The following is a 20134-nucleotide window of genomic DNA, read 5'->3' as shown; positions in this document are numbered from 1 at the left end:
CCTGACAATCTGGAAAGTACATTTGTTTCCTTGTTGGTCTTTCATCTCTGGATTTATTGGTGCTATTTAATATTTTTAATATTACAACTGGCATAGGAGGATTATACTTACACTGAATATCCTTGAAGGCTCTTAGACAAATGAATATGGCTTTCTGAGCTTTTTCCACCAAACAGAAGCACAGACAACACACCATTCCCATTGCAACTTTCAAATCAACCCAAAACAGGTTTTAGGTTTGTTTGTTGCTGTTGTTGGGTCTTGCTGTCATTGTTGCTGTTGTTGTTTAACTACAGTCTTTCTCAGACGAAGCTTTCAACTCTGTCTCCAATTAAGAAATTACCAAAAAACCTCAACAGCTAGCCTAACTTACACAGTAAAATTGTTGTTAAGGGGTTCGTGGGTATGCTTTCGTTTTGATTTTGGCGTTGTTTTGGGGTTTTTTTGTTTTTTTAATAAATGAAAGAAATGTGAAAGAGTTTATCCCTTAAGAAAGCCTGTTTCCTCTGGTGTAATTTCCCCAGTACAGGCCACAATGCCAACTAGAAGCATTTTAACTTGCTCAGCCAGTACTGGGCTAACAGGACATCTCTTAGACAAATAAGAAACATGCTATTCCTAGAAAGGAAACACCAGAAATATATTTTAGGTCTGGCTAATTCATACAATAGTGGCTGAACTAGAAGACTGATCCTAATAAAACACAGTAAGAGCATTAAGTAGGAAATTTGCACTTTCTCTTGGACTCAGCACATTCAACAAACAAGCTCTGAGGCAGAACATTTAGTCCAGCCCCTCTTCAGTTGGTTATGTCACATCTGTATAGCAGAGAGGGGCTCTGGGGCATATGTTTAGAGCCAAGGCTGCTCTGGAATATCAAAAGGAGGTTCAGCATCTCTTTAATTACCTCTCCTCCTATTTTAATCTTTCTGTCCTTTGAGTCACAATGAAAACATCAGATGAGGTGACTGGAAAAATAAAGTGCTTCAGCCAAACATACCACTTTTCTCCTGTATCCAGGACAGATTCAATGCAAAACATTTTCTCTAGATTGCCTTCATTAAATAGGCAGATGGCAACCAGACGAATTAACTTTGATCTATCCTGGGGGTCTACAACAGAAAGCAGCTTCAAACACCATTGTTGCCTATGTGCATTGCTAATGACAGCAAACAATAAACATCCAATAGGGCCAGGAGACTTAATGGTTTTCTAGATCCCTGATCAGGGAATCCATCTGAAAGGTGGCAAAAAAATTTTGCCACTAAGTCTCTCACCTCCTATTATTTGTCTTTACAAATAGTGAGCTACTAACTAAAGATATATGTCATACAGGGGAGATTGTTTTCACCCTGATTCAAAGTGAGAATATTTTTAAATCATGAGGATATTTCAATGAGACAGAGAGTCTGCATTCTGCCTAACTCTAGTGGCAACTGCTCTCCAACAGAGTGATTTCCTAACACAGGAGAAGCTGAGAATTCTTCCAGAGATATATCCACTTTTGGTTCAACTCAGAAGTTTTTCATCCCAAAAGACTTCTGTTCAAGCAATGAGAACATGTACAAAAGGAGACAGACAGACATAAAAAATGCATTACATGACAGAAATATAAAGCAGAATGATTTTACCTACCATGTGGAGAATATATTCTTAAATTAATAGGAATTGAAGAAATGCCTTTGTTCACTCCTGTTATTCTGTCTGTTTCTACTTCAATTTCTTGACGAACTTCATCAAAATCAGTAAATTTCCTCCCTTTGCAGTGCAGAAATTCAGCATATTCTGTTAAAAATACCAATAGAAACTCTGTATTTCACAGGCTTATAGACTTGGACACCCACTTTTGAGCCCCTAGTATTCTCCAGACGTGTACGCACAAAAGGATGTCATCGTGGATATCAAGAAAGCACTACACATGAGCACATGCTATAAGTATGATTGCACAGATGAAAAGCAGCCTACAACAAGAAAGGGTTAGTTAAAAAGTCAAGCTGACTGGATATGATTTACTGCTTTTATCTCTAGCATGTCATCTGGAACAACCTGAAATATTCAAATAGGTACCATTTACATTAGTGGAATAAGGAACAGATTGTGAATCAGATTCTGAGTGTTCATCTGATTTCATTTGCCTGTAAGAAAAGTAATTCAAGTTCTGTATCATGAAATATTACTAGCACTTGTTTTCAAAAATCTAAGAGCCCATGTCACATATGATTTTAACAAAGGAATTCTGTACATTTTTACAAGTTTGTCATGAAAATAAGATCACTTAAAAACACTGTAAAATTTTAAAAACACAACTCCTATTTCCTAAAGACTTCTTGTAGTCTAAATACAAGCCATGCTTAAGAATTTTATAAAAGCTTTTCTAGATATAGCTGTGATTTTGCTACAGTAGAACACAATGAATTCCTAAGTCTTCAATATCATACAAGTCGCTCTCTTATCTTAGAATGGCAACAACCAGGAATCAGGGATAGATAACAGTCTAATTTGTTACACTCAAGCCTGACATGAGGTCCCTGTTTTGGCCCTTGAGTCCAAATACTGATGCTAATTACCCTATCCTTCTGAATTTCCTTCCCTAGAGCTGCATAACCAAAAGCACAGCTCAAGATTTTAAAACGGGAGCTTCTTCCTTCAAATAGGGCAAACAGAACACAAAAGTTTATCTCACATAGCAAGGCTGTTATCAGATAAATGACATAAAAGGTAATCACAGACCTAAGCTCGCATCGTATCTCCTCAAGGTCTAACCAGTAGGACTGCAGAAAGGCCAGACAGAATTGTGTATGTTTATTTCATCCCACAATCAAGGCCTGATCTCAAAGTTTCATTTAGGTGTTGCTTTCCTAAAAAAGACCTCAAACATCAGGGCTAAGAGCTTGCTTGATACTCAATGAAAGAACAGTAGCTCAGGAGAACTGATCCAAGAATATAGACTAATAGAGGGCCTTATGTATCAGTACTGAAATCAGTTACCTAACAGTCACTTTATTACTATTGTTAACAGAGCTGTTAAAAAAACCAAATAGTCAAGACCACACATGAAACTGTAACAATAGTTAAAGCAAAGGGAAAGCTAAAAAAGGAGAGGAGGGGAAAACAACAAACACCAACTTTTCTGCACTATAATACCATAATCCCTTCAGATTCAAAGCTTGAGGGATAGGGAAACCCTCCCTTGTTAACATAAAAATAGCACATCTCTTATTCTAAAAATAAGGGAGCACATAACAAGAATCTCTATCTTACTTTTGACAACTTAAGAATTCCAGAATATCTTACATTCGTTTTTAGCTCTAGCAGCATCATGACAATGACTGGGGGATTTGCATGTTTCATTGTCAACTGTTTATTTAAAAAAACCAAGGAATATTCAAATATTTCAAAGTGAAAGATAATGTGGTACACAAAATAAAATATCTCCGTTGTTCTAGCATGTTTGAGAATTTACGTTTGTAAAATTTGTCAACTCAAAGTTGGAAAATAGGTACTGAAAAAGAGAGCTGACACGTGGCTCTTATTTTGTCCCAGTTCTTCATGCACTGCTATAAAATAAAACATATTCTTCTTAGTTACCTTTCTTCCCCACCCCCCCACAGTGGTTTACCAGGTTTTCTCAGAAAAATATTTCAAGATTCAGTAATTAATACTTGTTGCCTAGCTGTAATCAGTTGACTGACTCAGATGATAGTGAAGGAAGCTTTTCTCTTTGTTCCACTTAACACTCAGTAACAGAAAGAGCCCCTAACTGAAATGGCTTCAAGGTAATTCAAATGGAAATGTTTGCTACTTTTCAGCTGTGTTAATATTTATTAGTAGCTCATTCCTCCCAGTGACATCTGTGGTCCCACTAGTTCTGAAGGAATAGACTTTACAATGGTTCATAACCTGTGGTGCCACATACAGCCTACGGAATAAAAATTCAAATGAACAAGCAGTGCTTTGTTTTACTGCTTTCAGCCCTTACTCTGTCCTTGGCAATGATGCCTTCAGCCAGACTGCATAAGCACACGCTTTAATGCAATCTTCAGTTTGCAGCTTTCATACACAGAAAAATACCAGGGAAACATTTTATTTACATTTTTGTGTGAATGGACATGAAGCGAGACAAGAAAAAGTGATCCTGCCTAGTATCTAGTTTTCAGACAGGTATTTTCTGTATAAAACTGGAGTTATGTTAAGAAAAAATAAATAAAAAATTAAAACATTGTCTTTGCACATAGGATCCTTTTTTTTCCCAGACTCATTCAAAGCACCTTGGATAATGTAGAATGAAAAGCTACCATAGCATAGTTCTCTTCAGTGCATCCAACCACAAGTGTCATGATAAGTGATTATTACTCTCTTCAATTTTTATTAAATAAGACAAATCACCCAAACAAGTGTTAAGGGATAACATTTTTTGAAACTGTTCCTCATTTTTTCCTGTAAGTTATTTCTCTCTATGCTTTTATTATCTAATCTAGCACAATGTTGTATTGTTATTAACAATAAATAGACATTGCTGTTTTCAAACTATTTAAATTACATACACACTTGAAACCTTTCATAGATCTGTCTCTAAGCTAAAGAGGGCAGAGTTAGGTACGCTATGTGATGAGACATGAAACAGCCCTTAGAAATACATGAGAGATGTTTCAGAAAACATCCTTGATCCACATGAGGCTGAACCCAAGACCCTTCAAAGTCTGACAAAGCCCACAGACTTTACCTTATAAGAATAACCTGCTACTAGAGGTCAGGAATTTACCGAGATGAGACACCAGGATCCAGAATTCTTCCCCACCTGATTTCGAGCAGAGTTGTTCCAAGTATGTGGTAGTATCCAGCCTAGCATACTCAAAAGTTATGTCTCCAGCTTCGAGTTTTCCAAAAAGGTGGCTCATTAAATTACAGGCCTATAGCAAACAACTTAAATACACATAGCAAAGGAGAAATACCTTCTATTACTGCACCTTCTATCTTCCAGTCCCCTAGGGAGATATCACCCAAGCAACAAAAGCCTTGTTAGCTTCAACAAAGCATTCCACAAAGCCCTGGAATGCTTTCCAAGAGAATTATTTCAAGAAAGTGATTTAAAGACATGTAAATACACATCACAAATTAAAGCACCTTTTCTTTGATGATCACAGTATCACAGTATCACAGTATGTTTGGGATTGGAAGGGACCTCAAAAGATCATCTAGTCCAATCCCCCTGCTGGAGCAGGAACACCTAGGTGAGGTCGCACAGGAACATGTCCAGGCGGGTTTTGAATGTCTCCAGAGAAGGAGACTCCACCTTTTCCTAAAAGTGAACTTTAACTGATTTTTCTCTCACTTTTCCTTATGATCTTTTTGAAGACAGCCAAATATAGAGCCTCTCCTGTCTTTCAACAAGAGGATTTCCATCTTTCCCGATGTCACTGAGCATCAACTCAAAATCTGTTTCCTGATCAAGGAAATAAAACCTTCCAGGCAAAACCAACAATAAAACCAAGTATTTGTGGGTATGATCCATTAGTCCCAACATGAGCTGAAGCCCATACCACATCTGAGGGTGCTGATGGGAGAACTGTTTGAGCCCTTACACCCATGCTGACAGATTTCAGCAGTCACTGCTGATCAGCTTGGGTTACTGTTACTAGTACACAAACAGAGACAAGCAGTGGCAAGGAAGATTTGCAGTTGCAAAGTCAGATTTGTGGTCTCTGCAACCTTACACCAACAGCTTAAACTCAGGTTTCAGACTGGCCGCACTATCCCTCTTCCAGCACACCAGTCCTATTTGGGTGGTAAGTCTTTCCCTCTCAGGAATGGGTCACCAGTCACTACAGCCTCTTCCCCATGGTGATGTCACACCTCTTTACTGGTGTGTACAGCACCCCTGTCCAGCATCTGACTGAGTAGTTGCCAGAGAGTGGGATCCAGAGAAGGCATCCACTGTCTTCCTTTCCTCCCTACAAAGTGCCCAGTCTTTCCCCTACTATTGTCACTGTGGCGCCTTTCTAGCTTTTGCCCTCCGAGGCCTCCAAATGCTTTCCTGCTGATGAAGTCTGGAAGATCATTTGTGTTAGGTGAAATAACCAATCTAAATTATTTTTATATTTTTTTTAGTTTTATGTTAGAGGATTGTTTTTGCCACCAGATGGCAACAAAATATGGGTATGCTTGAGGAGCAGTCTCACAACAAAAGATACTTGCATTAAAGCTCAGCAGCTTCAATAGAAGAAAGCATCTGCAAGACTTCAGAAAACAAGAAAGTCAGAATGTCTTTTGAACTTCATGGTGATTTACTTTCCACTTAGTGTTCTGATTAACAGAACTGAAACAAATGTGGGTATTGTATATATGGCTCATTCATCTAAAAATGTCCACCTGAATAATTATTTTAAAAACCTGTTAATCTGCCACTTTTTTAGCAAAGAAACTAAAGAACCAACCATGAAGCAAATCTGAAATTCCTGCAAAAATAGTTATCACAATGAGGAAAATAAGCCTCCTAGAGCCAAGGTATTTTAACATGTAAATAACAAATAACAGTATTTATATAACAACGTACTTTTAACAAACAGAAAACCTACAACAAACACTTCACCCAAAACCTGAGTACATTTTTTGTCACTGCTGTTTAAAAAATATACTACTTAGTCTCAAGAAATCTAGATAATTATTCCACTTCCACAGGCAAGAGAAAGCATAGTAAGAGGAACAACAGATTGCCTCAAGTTATACAGAATGTGTGGCAACAGGGGAAGAAAAAAACCCATAACACAACAACAAAAACACACACACTCTAAATAAATAAAAACAACAACAAAAAACACACCAACCAAGACCTTCAAAGGTATTTCAAGTCACACTTTCCCAAAGCTTACTCAGCACCACCATTTAAAAATACCAACTAACTCCTACAAAAAGTATTTAATCTTACTTAGAATGTTTAAGAAATAGATTTGAACATATAAATTAAGGCATACCAACTCAAAGAAAGAAAAACCCATCAGCTCGCTAGTCCTCTTTTAAGAAATCATGGTAACACATGATAAATCAGTACAGGTTAGCATGTTTACTGGCAAAACTTGCAGTGAGAAGATTAAGAGTTAAAGTGGAACTAATGTACCTTATGTAGAATTCAGTTATATTGCTCCAAGAATACTGAAAATTCATGCAGCCTTAAAATTCTTGTCACATGCTGTGTGTCAACACTTACATCCCAAAGACACACACGGAAATACCCTTCTAAGAGCACAACTACAGGAATACATAACACACTTCTCCTGAAAAGGAATCATGAGTAAGAAAGTGAGACACCAGCACTCTTCACTCATTGGAATCTGATGAAAGATCACAATGGTTTAGCTTTTAAAACAAACACTGTCTGGTGAGAATGGATGAGATTCCTGTATCCTTCACAGCAGCAATCAAATACTGAAAGAACCAGCATGTCTGTTGTCTGACTTGGACATCTGACTCTCACAAAATTAACTGCCTTCAGATACAACTTTCCACCCAGGAAAAGAGTAGGTGGAATTCCTCCCATGTGCATCCTCAGAATGGCTAAGTTCATTTATCACAGCTGTCTTGCCTGCCTTGTAAAACCTGAAGTTCACCATCAGCCATCCTGCCAGCTAACAGCACCCTGCCCACACCTGTGCCTTCTAAAAAACTCACTGAATTGCATCTTCCCAGGTGAGACTATTTTTTCCAAAACTAATCTTTCCTCTGAGCTCCTTCAGAGACTGGTAACAATGAAGGTTCAAGAGTCTCGTTTCACTTGACACCAGACATTCCCAATGCTGTGGAATTGCCCAAGGCCATATTTTGATTTATTCTTCGCTACCAGGTATTTCTCACATTATCAAACTCAGAGGAAAACAGTCACAACTACTAAAGACTGACTTATCAGTTGTCATATTTAATTAAAACCTTTGTCTTTGCCTCCAAGATTTCAGCAGTGTGCAGTATTTGCATGGATGTGGAAGTACAAATGGCATAAACTGATTTAGGAATTATATTGTTCCCACCAAATAATGCTAGTGATTAAAGAAGGTCAACATGTCACTACAAAATAGCTTTGTACTAATTACACTTTTTTTTTTTTAATATGAAGTAAACAAAATTATTAAAAAAACAACTCTCCTCATCTCATGAGATTAATTTGTATTTAATTGTTTCATGTTACTCCTTGCATATTTGCCTATTTGCATTTTAAAGAACATAAAGAGACCAGCTCTTTACTCAGATGTGCCAGATCTTCTCACAACCAAATCCTGATGCACACTTCCACAACATGTTCAACCCTAATAGTAAGTGGTCACAGTTTCCTTACTTGGGTATGTACAAAAGCCCTACCTACCAGTCTTTATCCCTTAGTGCAGCAACTCAAAGTCAAATGAAGCTTTAAGCTCTTCTGTCAATCAAATTCACATTCCAAAAGATACACAGCCACTTCCAAAATGTTGCTAAAATGTCATGCAGTCATTTCTGCATGCCTATGTTACAGCATATAGGAAAGTGCCCCCTCCCAAGGAATACTATAAGATTAAGAATAGTTACTTTTAAAAGAGTCAAGAAAGATCCTAGGATTAGAGACCAGTTAAGTTTGCCACAGCAGCAAGAACCTGATACAGACCTCCTATTACCTTCTATAACATTTTGGATAATTATGGACTTGACATATATCAGTCCAGCATCTGCTTCCTGTAAAAGAACACTGTGCTTCTTTAAGCAGTTTTCTTTATTTTCTCTTTTTAAAATTAGCTCAGAAAGATCAAGGTGGCTTAAAAGATAAAGTTATTTGGAATTTCACCACCAAAAACAACAACAGAATTAAGTTTAAAGAAAGTAACAAAATCATTAAAGCCTGCATTTTCAAAGGCCTTGGCATCTAATCCCAAACAAGAAATACACAGCGTTTCCCAAAAGGATGCCCTGACACTCAACTGAGGAAACACTCAATTAGGCTGAAGCCCAGTTCTCCAGAATTCGTAAAGTTTTTGTTGTGTTATTTAAGTTATAAAAAATAATTACTTTTCAGCAGAGAAGGTACCTATACAAAAAACTAGAGGTCTACCTAAAGCTACTATGCTATAATGCTAATACTATACTATTAATAATATACTACAATATTATGCCACTTACCACTAAAGCTAATACTATGTGAACACATTAATGGGGAAAAAAAACAGAAAGAGAAGCCCTTTCATTGCCCCCTCAACCATGAGACAATGATGTTTTTGCAAAACAGGGCAACACAGACCAGTCAGGATAAGTTTAGAATGGATGTCTAGGAATAAGTATTTAACCACTCGAAGTTAGAGTGTAAGAGTTTACTTACTAATTTATATGTTCCCACAGTTTAGTAATTTTGTTAGGAATGCCAGCACAGAACTCAACTCTTTTCTTTCTTCTGTTCTCACATGGTGCTGGGAAAATTAGATGAAGCTTCTCCATAGCTAGGTTTTATTCATGCATTTCTGCATGCTCTGTCAGAGATCTAAAGCCAGATATGTAGAAATGGCAAGTGTTCATATCTCTAACTAAAACTAACTTGATCTTTTATTATGTATATAAAGCACTATAAAGCATATCACACACCTGAAAATCTTGAAGTTTCTAAACTGAGCATACAGAAATACTTTTTTCTTTTCTCTTAACTATTTTGCATGGAAAAGAATATTAAACCAGTGATTTTGTTGCTTACATCGGTTTAGAAGCAACAACAAATGACTGAATGACTGAAAACCACAGTTACTTTTACATATGCTAGAGAACTAAGCTACAAAACAGCAGATTAAGGGCCGCTTAGAAATGTATAATGTGATGGATTCTGACGAAAGGTCTCAATACGTCACATAGCTCAGTGTTATACACATACTGTATTTTTATTTTGGACCAGACAAATACACTGAAGCCTTGTTCTCCCCCAGCCTACCTTCTGCTCTATTTAGTGCAGTGAGCCCAACCAAAAAAGACAAGTCACAAAAACAAGCTGTGTGGAATCAAATCTGAGCGCACTGGAGCAAGAGTTAAAGGTAGAAGTACAGCAATTTTGGTGTGTTAACTAATACAGCTGTAAAGCTCGTCAAGAAAGGAATAAATCAAAGCTAATTTCTAAAACACTTGCTTGTAATAATGTTTCTTCACTGCTTCAAGTTTGATCTTGGATTAAATTCACTATGTGTTCTAGGACTTAGATTTTACTGTTTTCCCAGACAGGGCAGTGAAATTAGTTGGTCCTGAGCATACAGTTTTGAAGCATCAGGTCTTTGTCCCAGACAGCCTAGTTGCACCTTTCTTCACAGTGCTTAAGTTTTCCTAGAATTTTTTTTTCCTCCTGCTTAAGTACATCAGCACTTTTCCAGGCATTGAACCAAAAAGAGAAAGATGTTACCTGTTTTGGCAGTGATGAGTTGCAGGACCAATGGCCGTCTTGTTACAATTCCAGAACCTCGTGGAAGGAAATCCCTAGAAATATAAAAAAAACAGTTACAACCCAGAAAGCTCTGTCCAGTTACATAAGATAGTGGACTAATTTCAAACTTCCTCCATACCTTCAGCTGCAATGAAAATGGAATGTTAGTGGGGCCAGATTTAAATCAAACACTACTATAAAGTAGCGTCGTTAATTTTGGTTCGAGTCAGCAGCAGGTCATTAGACAAATTATGTATTAAGACAAAATTACTGTCTCAGGGCATTACCAATTCTCTTTCTTCATGACCAGCACATATAACATCTCAAAATTCACCTTGCATAGTACGAGTACCTGAAGCCATGCCTGCATTTATCAGGGTCTCTAAAACAAATGTGTCCTCACCCTATACTTGATTTGAAGAGGATATGGACATATGAATACACACACTCTTGCATTACCACACCAAAGCTCTGGCCAAACCAAATTACCAGCATTCTGCACCTATTCTTTCCCATGCTTAAATTTTGACCATTCAAATACCCAAATAACTCTTCTGGCAACACATCTGCTCAGAAGTTTTTGAGTGAAAACTGAACACTAGAAGTACTCTGGGACAGCAAGAGGGAGGGTCCTTGGACCAGAAAGCAAGCAAGGAAGAAAAGACAGCAATTCCCTCATATTATTATGCATCCCCATGATCCTTTCCATGCCTTCAAAGACAGGGAGACTCCCCATGCAACTGAAACCCTATAAAAAACTTGGAAACAACTGTTAGTGCAAAAACAATGACCAGAAACTCACAGCAAAATAAGAAGGACTTTTTTTCCAGGATCTTCCTCAGTTTCTATTACTTATTCAACTCTCCAAACCTTGAGATGAGGTTCAGTGAGGGGCTCTGAAGAGTACTGCCTTCAACTAAGCATCTTCAGATAACTGTGTTGGCACATGATCTACTGCCAGTATAAAGAGTGAGACAGGAATGAGCTGTGTGTTTGGGAGGGGTGGGGAGAAGGCCAAGAGTCAAAGGAAGTAAGATAGAGCCCTGCCAGCCCTTTAGACTGCTTAGAGGGGTCTGCTCAAGCCACCTGAAAAAACATGTTACCTATGGTCATTGCATATCTTCATACTGACCTTGTGCTACTTAATGGATGCCTGATTTTAGCAGTTCCTTTAAGGTAGCACACAAATCTACAAGTTTTAAACCAAGCTTAAAGGGGTACATCCATGAAAAATAAAACACACAAATTCAAACTTTAGGATATTATTTGTGCAAATCAGAGCACATTAGGTCTGGGGAGTCCCTGGTCAAGACGGGCTCAGGAATGCAACGACAGTGAACCTCTTTCCACAAGCGTCAACAAGAAAAGAAAATTTGGCAGCCTGCAGAAGAGAAATATGACAACTCCACCTGTGATACAAGCTCTGAAAACTTCCTTCCCACCCTAACATCTAGACATAACTAACTAAGTAAGTAAATAAATAAATGAAATCACGTAAACAAGCAGTTATAAAGCTCTGAGGAAAAAGACTGGCTGTCAGCCGTGCCCCACACCACTTTAGAACTCCCCAGCATTTTGAATGAAACAATGTTAATTTCTAGATAAAAGTCTCACTTTCTCAGTACCTGTTTGTGTGCTTACAATATGATTACTCTTCAAACTAAAGCTAAAGCACACCAAAAACAGAGACGCTGTTCAAACACAAACTAGTTCATTAACTTCTATACTCAAACACAGATCTGCAGGCAAAAGTGCAATTAATTAGGAATTCAAGTAATCTCTAAAACAAAGATAACGCAAAAACATCACACATACTGATTTATATCTGCCACCATGTTTTATAACAGTTGAGACAGCAGTAGGATACAAGGACTAGTTAGATGCTAAAGACCTTCAAAAGGTCTGATACAATTTCAATACTTAGCAATGCAGAGAGGCCTGTGTCTCAGTGAAGTGCCATCTACTGATATTTTCTCATAGGCAGGAGGAGAAAATACGAGTCATTTCAGATTATGTTGCTGAGCTGGAATGTAACTGGATTCAACTCTTCTACTCCCTCCAGAATGTATAGACAATGGGAACTGCAGTATAAAGAAAGATAACTACAGAAGGAAGAAGGCAAGGGAGATGTTTCCAAAAGAAGTTATACAAGTTTCTCAAAAAATTTCTCTGCCAAAATAGGTGTTAAGATGTATATTTTTGGCATTAAGAATTCTTTAGTTATAAATTAACTGGTTTTGGTTTATGGATTTTAAAAGGTGAACCTGAGGGAAGAAGTTAGAAATTATTAATATCTCTCTTTGTAGGCTTACACTAGGGCACGCTTTTGCCTATTTTATTTTTATTTTTTTTTTTAGCATTTTGCTTTGAGGTTACATATGCTAAATGCAAGAAAAAGGAAAGCCTTTTGTAGTATATCTGTACTCCGCACAGTGTACATTTGCCACAGACCTGGGAGATGCTTGGCTGTATAGGCATGTGTAGGTGTTCACTGTGAAACAGTGCGTTCTTTTGTACAAGATATGGCCATCCAGCAGCCAGGGCAAACCAGAAGTGTTACCAGTGCTCCTAGAGTGCCAGGGTGGAGTTGTATAAAACAATAAACACTCTGTTGGAAAAAAGCCTACGAAAACTGTTGACTTCTGGCATAATTGCTTCCTATTGCAATTGAAGCTGCGTTGCCGTCCTTGGCAAATCCCGGGAATAAAGGCCTGTGTGGAATGCTAGCACAGCAGTGCTGTTCATGTGAGCAGCTCATGGAATATGGCCTTTCTGCATGAGGGAAGGTTAGTGGAAAAACTTTTATAAGTAACATTGCCAATATGGTTTGGAAAATGAAATAGATTTAGATGGGTCATTTGTGCTCCTCTGTAAGAGAACTATGGCTCTTGTCCCGAGCTTGTCTTGTTTCTGCTCTTTGTGAAAAATGTGGAAGCTTTTTCTTTGGAGGGACTTCTGATTTTTTTTTTTTGGCAATTCATCACTATCACATTTTGACTTGTTCCTAGCTCTTTAATTAATGCAGCTACTGTGTAATCATTGACATTTTCCTCCATTATTTGATTTCTTGGATTCCCCCTATATTTAATATGAATTAATTATATTGTAATGTAAATAAATCACCAGTTATCCTGTATAATATCAACCATGTAGCTGATCAAAGTGTAGAACATTTCTTGGTACTATACTGGCAAAAAAAAAGGCAGATATAAGTCACCTTTTTGAAACCGTGAATAAGTTTTAAGTAGTGATGCATCATTAGTCTTTATACAAACTGGGGATTGTTCTGTTTTGTGGTTTTGTTTTGGTTTTGCTTTTTGTTGTGTTTTTTGGTTTTTTTCCTAACATAATAAGTACTGCTAGTGTACTAGAAAGCCCTTAAATAAAAACTCTTCCTTGACCTGGAAATCCCCTTGGAATACATTATGTTTATATTTTGTTTGATATATGTTCTTTTATTTGTAAGCTGTAGTCCTGCATTATGAGACAAACTCACTGAAGGAGCCCTTGTCTAGCTTGTGTTTCAGCATTTCACTGTGGTTTCTGCCCTTCCTGAAAATCAAAAGGGTGTTCCCATTTCTTCCATGAGACTCTTCCCATTAATGAATCTAATTACTTTTTCAGTTTATTTGCTCTCTGAGTGTCAGTCAGAGAGGGTGCTGTGATAAAGGAAAGACAACATATAGAGACATGAACTTTATTTTTTTCTTCTCACAGTAAAATTGTCTACTGTAGCAAAGATCAGATGCCTGTCTTGTTATTACAAACTGCTAAAGTGATGGTGTGGCCATTGATAACTTCTTTCACTATCCTGCGACATCATTCACTATCCTGCGACATCATTTTTTGAGGCCTGGGTTTTAGCAAGTCAAATTTAAACTAATATCTATAACTTTTACACATGAAACCAATGTTTTAGTAGATCTATTTGTCCAGATCTCTGACACTGGAAGTGAGCTGTGTTAGAGAGCAAAGACAGCATAGTTTATGTTGTGCAGTAAGATGTGAGTGATTTTATAGCTTTTAGGGTAAAAACTATTTGGTCCTGAAAAAAATTTGCTCTTGAAAATATTTAATGGTATTCTAACAGATGAGTGTATTCTCAGGTTGAAGAGTTACTGATGTTCTGGAAGACTTGGCTGCTTCCAACTTATTTGCATTTGATATATTCAGTGCTGGCCAGGCTTTGCTGCCATTCTCCAAACTGTCGTGTCACAGCAGCATTGCTGCTGAGCTAGTATAGCTGTTGTCAGCAGGGTACCTTTTGCTAAAAATGTTCTGAGAATAAAGATGTAAAAGTAGTTTGATTCTTAATGTAGGATGCATGTCTTTTAAAGGAGCATATATTTCATTCCCAGCTTTACTCTTGCACAGTGTTTCATTCTTGTTTTCTGCACCTTGTTCTTGTTAAGTGGTCTTGCAGCTGTGCACACAAGTACTCACAGGCTCACTACACTACCACACAAGACAGCCTTTTCTCTCCCTTGTCCCTGTCTTTGTGCACAAATTCTCAGGCAGGTCCTGAGATTTATTTGTAGCTGCTTCAACAATGATGTGATTTTTCTCCCAGCTCTCACTAAACATACCTGTACACACTGACCAAAAGGTTTGGAAAAGCAGCTATCTCAAATCTGTCCTTCAAAGAATATTAAGTGTGCCACTGGGACATTGAGGGCCATCATCCTTTTGGCTAGAAGGAACCTTTGTAACTTGGATGTGTTCAGTCCCATTATATTTCTTGCTGCTGAAGCTATCCTTTTTAATTATTATTATTTACTTTTGTCACTGATGACAAACCCTGTGTAGAAAGCTTTCCATATCAAGGGCAGGGGGAGAAGACCCGCATCCTGTCTTGTTGTCAAAGTAAGCATTTCTGCAGAAGCAGTTGTACAGTATTTAATCTGATTCCTTTGCTGATAGAAATGTAATGTGGTGCTGTGTTGCTTTTTGTAAAAAAGTGCAAGTTATGTCTCAGACTTGATTTATGCTTCTGTGTGTGTTTAAAGAGCTGTCTTTTTCTAGAAGTACAGATTAGGTATTTATTTGTAATACCCAATTTGGGCTGCACAGAGAAAGTCTGCTGATGCCACTGCTTTGTGGCTGAAGCTGTAATTTCAAAAGTTTTAAAAGAAATATTCCCTGTGAGGGCATATTTATTAATAAAGATCAATGTTTCTTTCATGGAGGTAAAATATACATTCAGAAATTATTGGGGAGGGAAGTTTCTTCCTGAACTCTCCCCATGAACCCCTTTTTATCCTCATTCTTTGCCATTTTTTCACCTTCAAATTGTACATCTAAAGTAGAAGCCTTATGTTCTTCTGCTGCAAACTATTTAGTTGGTTATGTGATCAGCACAGCTTGCCCTCTCAGCAAGCAGGAATCTCTGCTGAGGCTTGCTTGAGCAGGCGATGGGCTTTTTGACAATAGTTCTATTTGTTAGAGAGGGTTATTGAATGCCATCTGTTTTGGACATGCTAAGAGAACGGTCTGAAGGAAAATTGTTGTCATGCATTTCTTTCTAATTTTGCTGTTGAGGGAAGGTCAGTGTTGTATAACTAGGAGTTGCATTAATGCAGTGTTCGTTATCTCTGAAGGTGCTTAGTCTGAAGCAGAAAATCAATAAGTCTTTTCAGCCTTTGACTCCCTAAAGAAGTAATTTACTGCCTCATGTGCTGTACAGGACCTTAGCTTTTGTGTGACCAGTTTGTCCTGAATGGCAATTCCTTTTAGCTTCTAGATGGAAAATTTATTTATTTATCTATCTATTTATTTATTTTAAATAAGATCTGAAATGCTTGAAAATCAACGTAGGAGACTGTCATCTCAAGAGGCATTTTCTACAATCTGGGCTACTGTCATTTCAGTGCATACAGAAAAATGAATGTTTCTATGAAAATTTTCTCCTCCTGCCTATGAGAAAATATCAGTAGATGGCACTTCACTGAGACACAGGCTTCTCTGCATTGCTAAGTATTGAAATTGTATCAGACCTTTTGAAGGCCTTTAGCATCTTTCTAACTTTCTAACCTTAGGAGTCTGAGCTGAGACCTCTGGCATTATGACTTTGTTAGTGTTCTGGGAAGTAGCAGCATAAAACACTGTTTTGGTCAGACATTTCATATAACATTTTGTGATAATAATTCAGTTTCTGGTGACAGGAGAGATAGAGGATCATGGCAGATATTAAATTTCAGTGTTTATCTAAACAGATTTTACGTTGTCATGGACCGTGTGTTCATTTGCACGTATTACTGGCTCAAAGGAGGATAAGTGGGCAGGTAAAAAAGGATAAAATGGCTAGAGAAATTCTGTCTCACCTGCTCATCAACACCACAGAGGACCCAGCAGTAGATCCTTCATACGTTTTTGTTAATTATGAAGCAAGTTATCCAAGCATCCAAGTGATAGGAAATGTGCTTTGCATTTAAGCAGAGGATTTCTTACGAATTAAATTTGTAAAGTTTGTCATCACTGAGGCCAGACATTGCTGTATTTATTCTTCCTTAATAGCTTTGGAATCACAGTTCCTCTTACCCTCCAAATGACAGTATAAAGGTAACCCCAGGACACATTTTCAAGAAGTCTCAAAAGCTTTAAGGCACTACCTCTGTGGTGCTTGGATGTTCTCAACCACATCCCTTTTTTTTTTTTTCAGTAATACAGTTGCATACACCACTTTCTACATCACACTGTATTTGGCTACATATGCTCTTCCTCACTAGCTCAAAGTACAGAGATCAATGCTTATTATCAGTCCCCACTTGATCTCTCACCTCCTTTCATTAATTACAGAAGAGTAGATGCTTTTTGTATTGGCACAATGTCCATCAATCAAGCGAGTCACCCACAGCTTTGTTCAACGGCTGCAAAATCTCAGTCTGACAAAACAGAGCTTACATGAAGATGTAGAAAATAATTAATCCTCTTTATTGAAGACCAATGACACCTATCTAAATTAGGCCTAATAGACAAGCTAAATGCATTAAGAGGCTGTGGATTTTTAGTGATCTCAGATATATTAGCTCCTAAAGCTCAATACCCATCTTTCCAAGGTTTTTTGTAAACCTCACAACACAGATGCTGGCATCCTTATCATGACATTTTAGTGGTTAGACAAAATTCTCTAATAAAGTTTGATCTCAGTTTGCAGTAGCCATTCTATCAAGGTAAATCTTCCTTCAGCTAAGAGACTGATTTAATTAACCTGCTGAATCAAAATGCAGTCCAATAGCCAGGAGTGGTAACTACACATATTGCAGCCCATGCAGCTTGGGCATGTCTTTAGAGGTGAGAAACTGAGTATCCAAACATCCTAGGGCTGTTAACTATAATTTCATTTCAAGCAGGGTGGATAAACTTGGTGTCTTTGAGAAGCTGTTTTCCAACTCAGCAGTGTCCTTCATCACCATTGTTGAACTAATGGAACTGAACAGCCAAAGCAGGGACACCCCATCTATTCTTCGCTTTCAGATAAGCACACAAGCTGAATCAATAATAGTTAAAAAAAAAAACCCTTGAAATTCTTCACAGCACAACAACATAGCAGCCTAAAATGTCTGTTCGGGTCTGCCCCACTCCTTTATGGAGTTAGGACCAACTATACATAAATCCAGAGGGAACAGTAGAAAAAAATCCACCCAAACAGACCTTTACCATTGGAACATGGCGAGCATTGATTCTAAAGGTGAGACCTCAGTTATTTTTGAAAAGCCCTTGAGGAACTTCAAATTTGATGGCAAGGTATTTCATTCACACTAGCTGGACACCTCCAGAACAACTAAGTTCCATGACAACGCTTAGGCACCACTGAGGTGAGAAAGCAAAGCTTGAGATTTGCTTTTCAGGCAGAAGACCGGAGACAGAGCAGGCTTAGAAATCACTGTCATTGTATTTCTCTTGTATCTGGAAGGTGCTTTCTTTAAGTAGCAGCAGCTTTTCTGCTCAACAAGAAGCCAGAAATTACTACACATCTCCCATTAAAGTAAACATTACAGGGCTATTAGAAAATCTGTGCCAAAATTACACTTGTCCCAGTGGTGAAGCCTTCCATCAAACATGACTGGAGTCAACAGGTTCTCCAAAGTAGGGGATATTTGAACAGCAGTCTAAGGCGGCCCAGACCATTATCAGTACCCCAAATCTAACGTAATATTTTGACAGCAGCAAGAGTACCTCACATTGCAATTTGCACAGAAAAAGGCAAGCCTGTTCACTGAAGCAAGGAAAGAAAATGCACTTCCTAATATTAAATACATATATATATATATCTTTCACATGATAAGAAGTTTTAAAATCTCAATAATGTTTATAGGACTGAAAACTTGCCATACACAGCTATGAGGACTTACCAAGCAAAACCACCAAAGTGGTAAGATGAACAGTGCTCTGTTTGCAGTGATTATGCTCGGGCTGTAAGCTTGCTGTATAAACAGATCAGGAAGCTGCCAACGTGCAGTCTCGTCAGGAAGCCACTGTATGCACCATGCATCTGTCCTCCCTGGCAGGCATCCAGAACTTTGCTGCATCATCCTAATTCTATTTGTGAAAATGCCCTCTTTCCTTTCTTCTTTAAGATTTTACAAAAGCTTCTGCTATTTCCTTCTTGACAGTGCCCTCCATCAATCCCAAGTGGGAGGTGGGAGGGAAAAAAACCACAAAACCAACAATTCTCAGAATTTGTATGTCAAAAAGAATAAAGCAGACTTTGCAGGCCAACTGTATCCTTCTTAATCAGATATGTTTACTCTTAGGAAAGGACTAATTTGCATAGAACACTGGTGCATAAAAGCCCATCCATTCTCAAGATGAATAGAAATGCAGCAAGATTTTTGTATCTCAACAGAAAAAATGAACAACAAAAATTCTTTACTCACTTTAAGTTGCTGTTAGTGCTCTAAATAGAAGTTTGAGTGTTTTTTTGTTTTGTTTTTGTGGGGTTTTTTTAATCACGGCTGCCAAATACTATTAATAATGTTTCTTTAGAAAATATCTGAGTAAAAAGTTTTCCTCTATAACATAACCAGATATAAACATAAAAAAAACTCTAATTACAAGGATCAGAAAGAAAATAACATGTCCCCAGCACTGCAGGCATATAAGCTACATGAAGCTAACTACTATATAATTACTTGCATTTGCAAATAATTCCCCTCTGGATACTCTGTCATGACAAAACTTTAAATGTTACAAATTTCAGTGGTGTCGTCAAAAACCCAGACAAAATAAGCTCTAACCCTTCCTCCCAAATCACACTGTCCTGAATGCAGATACATCAACACAGACTTTTTAACTGTGGTATAGCATACAATCAGCTTTGCGACATCCTAGTCACATCCAAAAGACTTTGCCTCTTCAGAAGCACTGTAAAAAAACATTTTCTCTTTTGTGGTGGACAAGTTGTCAAACTGTACAACTACCTTTCTTGGTACAATACGAGTCATTTCAGATTATGTTGCTGAGCTGGAATGTAACTGGATTCAACTCTTCTACTCCCTCCAGAATGTATAGACAATGGGAACTGCAGCATAAAGGAAGAAGGCAAGGGAGATGTTTCCAAAAGAAGTGATATAAGTTTCTCAAACAATTTCTCTAGCCATTTTATCCTTTTTCACCTGCCCACTTATCCTCCTTTGAGCCGGTAATACGTGCAAATGAACACATGGTCCATGACAACGTAAAGTCTGTTTAGATAAACACTGAAATTTAATATCTGCCATGATCTTC

At 37.8% G+C, this 20134-nt stretch overlaps 1 protein-coding gene across 4 annotated transcripts in view; it reads right to left on the bottom strand.

Moving 5' to 3' along the window:
* Positions 1-20134, bottom strand: part of DNM3 (dynamin 3) — a gene marked incomplete at both ends in the record, with an annotated part of 177816 nt that overhangs the window by 150216 nt on the left and 7466 nt on the right. For all 4 annotated transcript variants that reach the window (XM_082052197.1, XM_082052195.1, XM_082052194.1 and 1 more), the window contains 2 exons: positions 1636-1785; positions 10388-10461. In XM_082052197.1, the coding sequence (XP_081908323.1) occupies positions 1636-1785; positions 10388-10461 (224 nt within the window). The remainder of the gene's footprint in view (positions 1-1635; positions 1786-10387; positions 10462-20134) is intronic.

The sequence above is a fragment of the Streptopelia decaocto genome, assembly GCF_964273445.1.
Source record: "Streptopelia decaocto genome assembly, chromosome: 5".
Classification (NCBI taxonomy): domain Eukaryota; kingdom Metazoa; phylum Chordata; class Aves; order Columbiformes; family Columbidae; genus Streptopelia; species Streptopelia decaocto.
The sequence above is the reverse complement of the archived record's forward strand: the minus strand, read 5'-3'. Positions and strand labels throughout refer to the sequence as shown.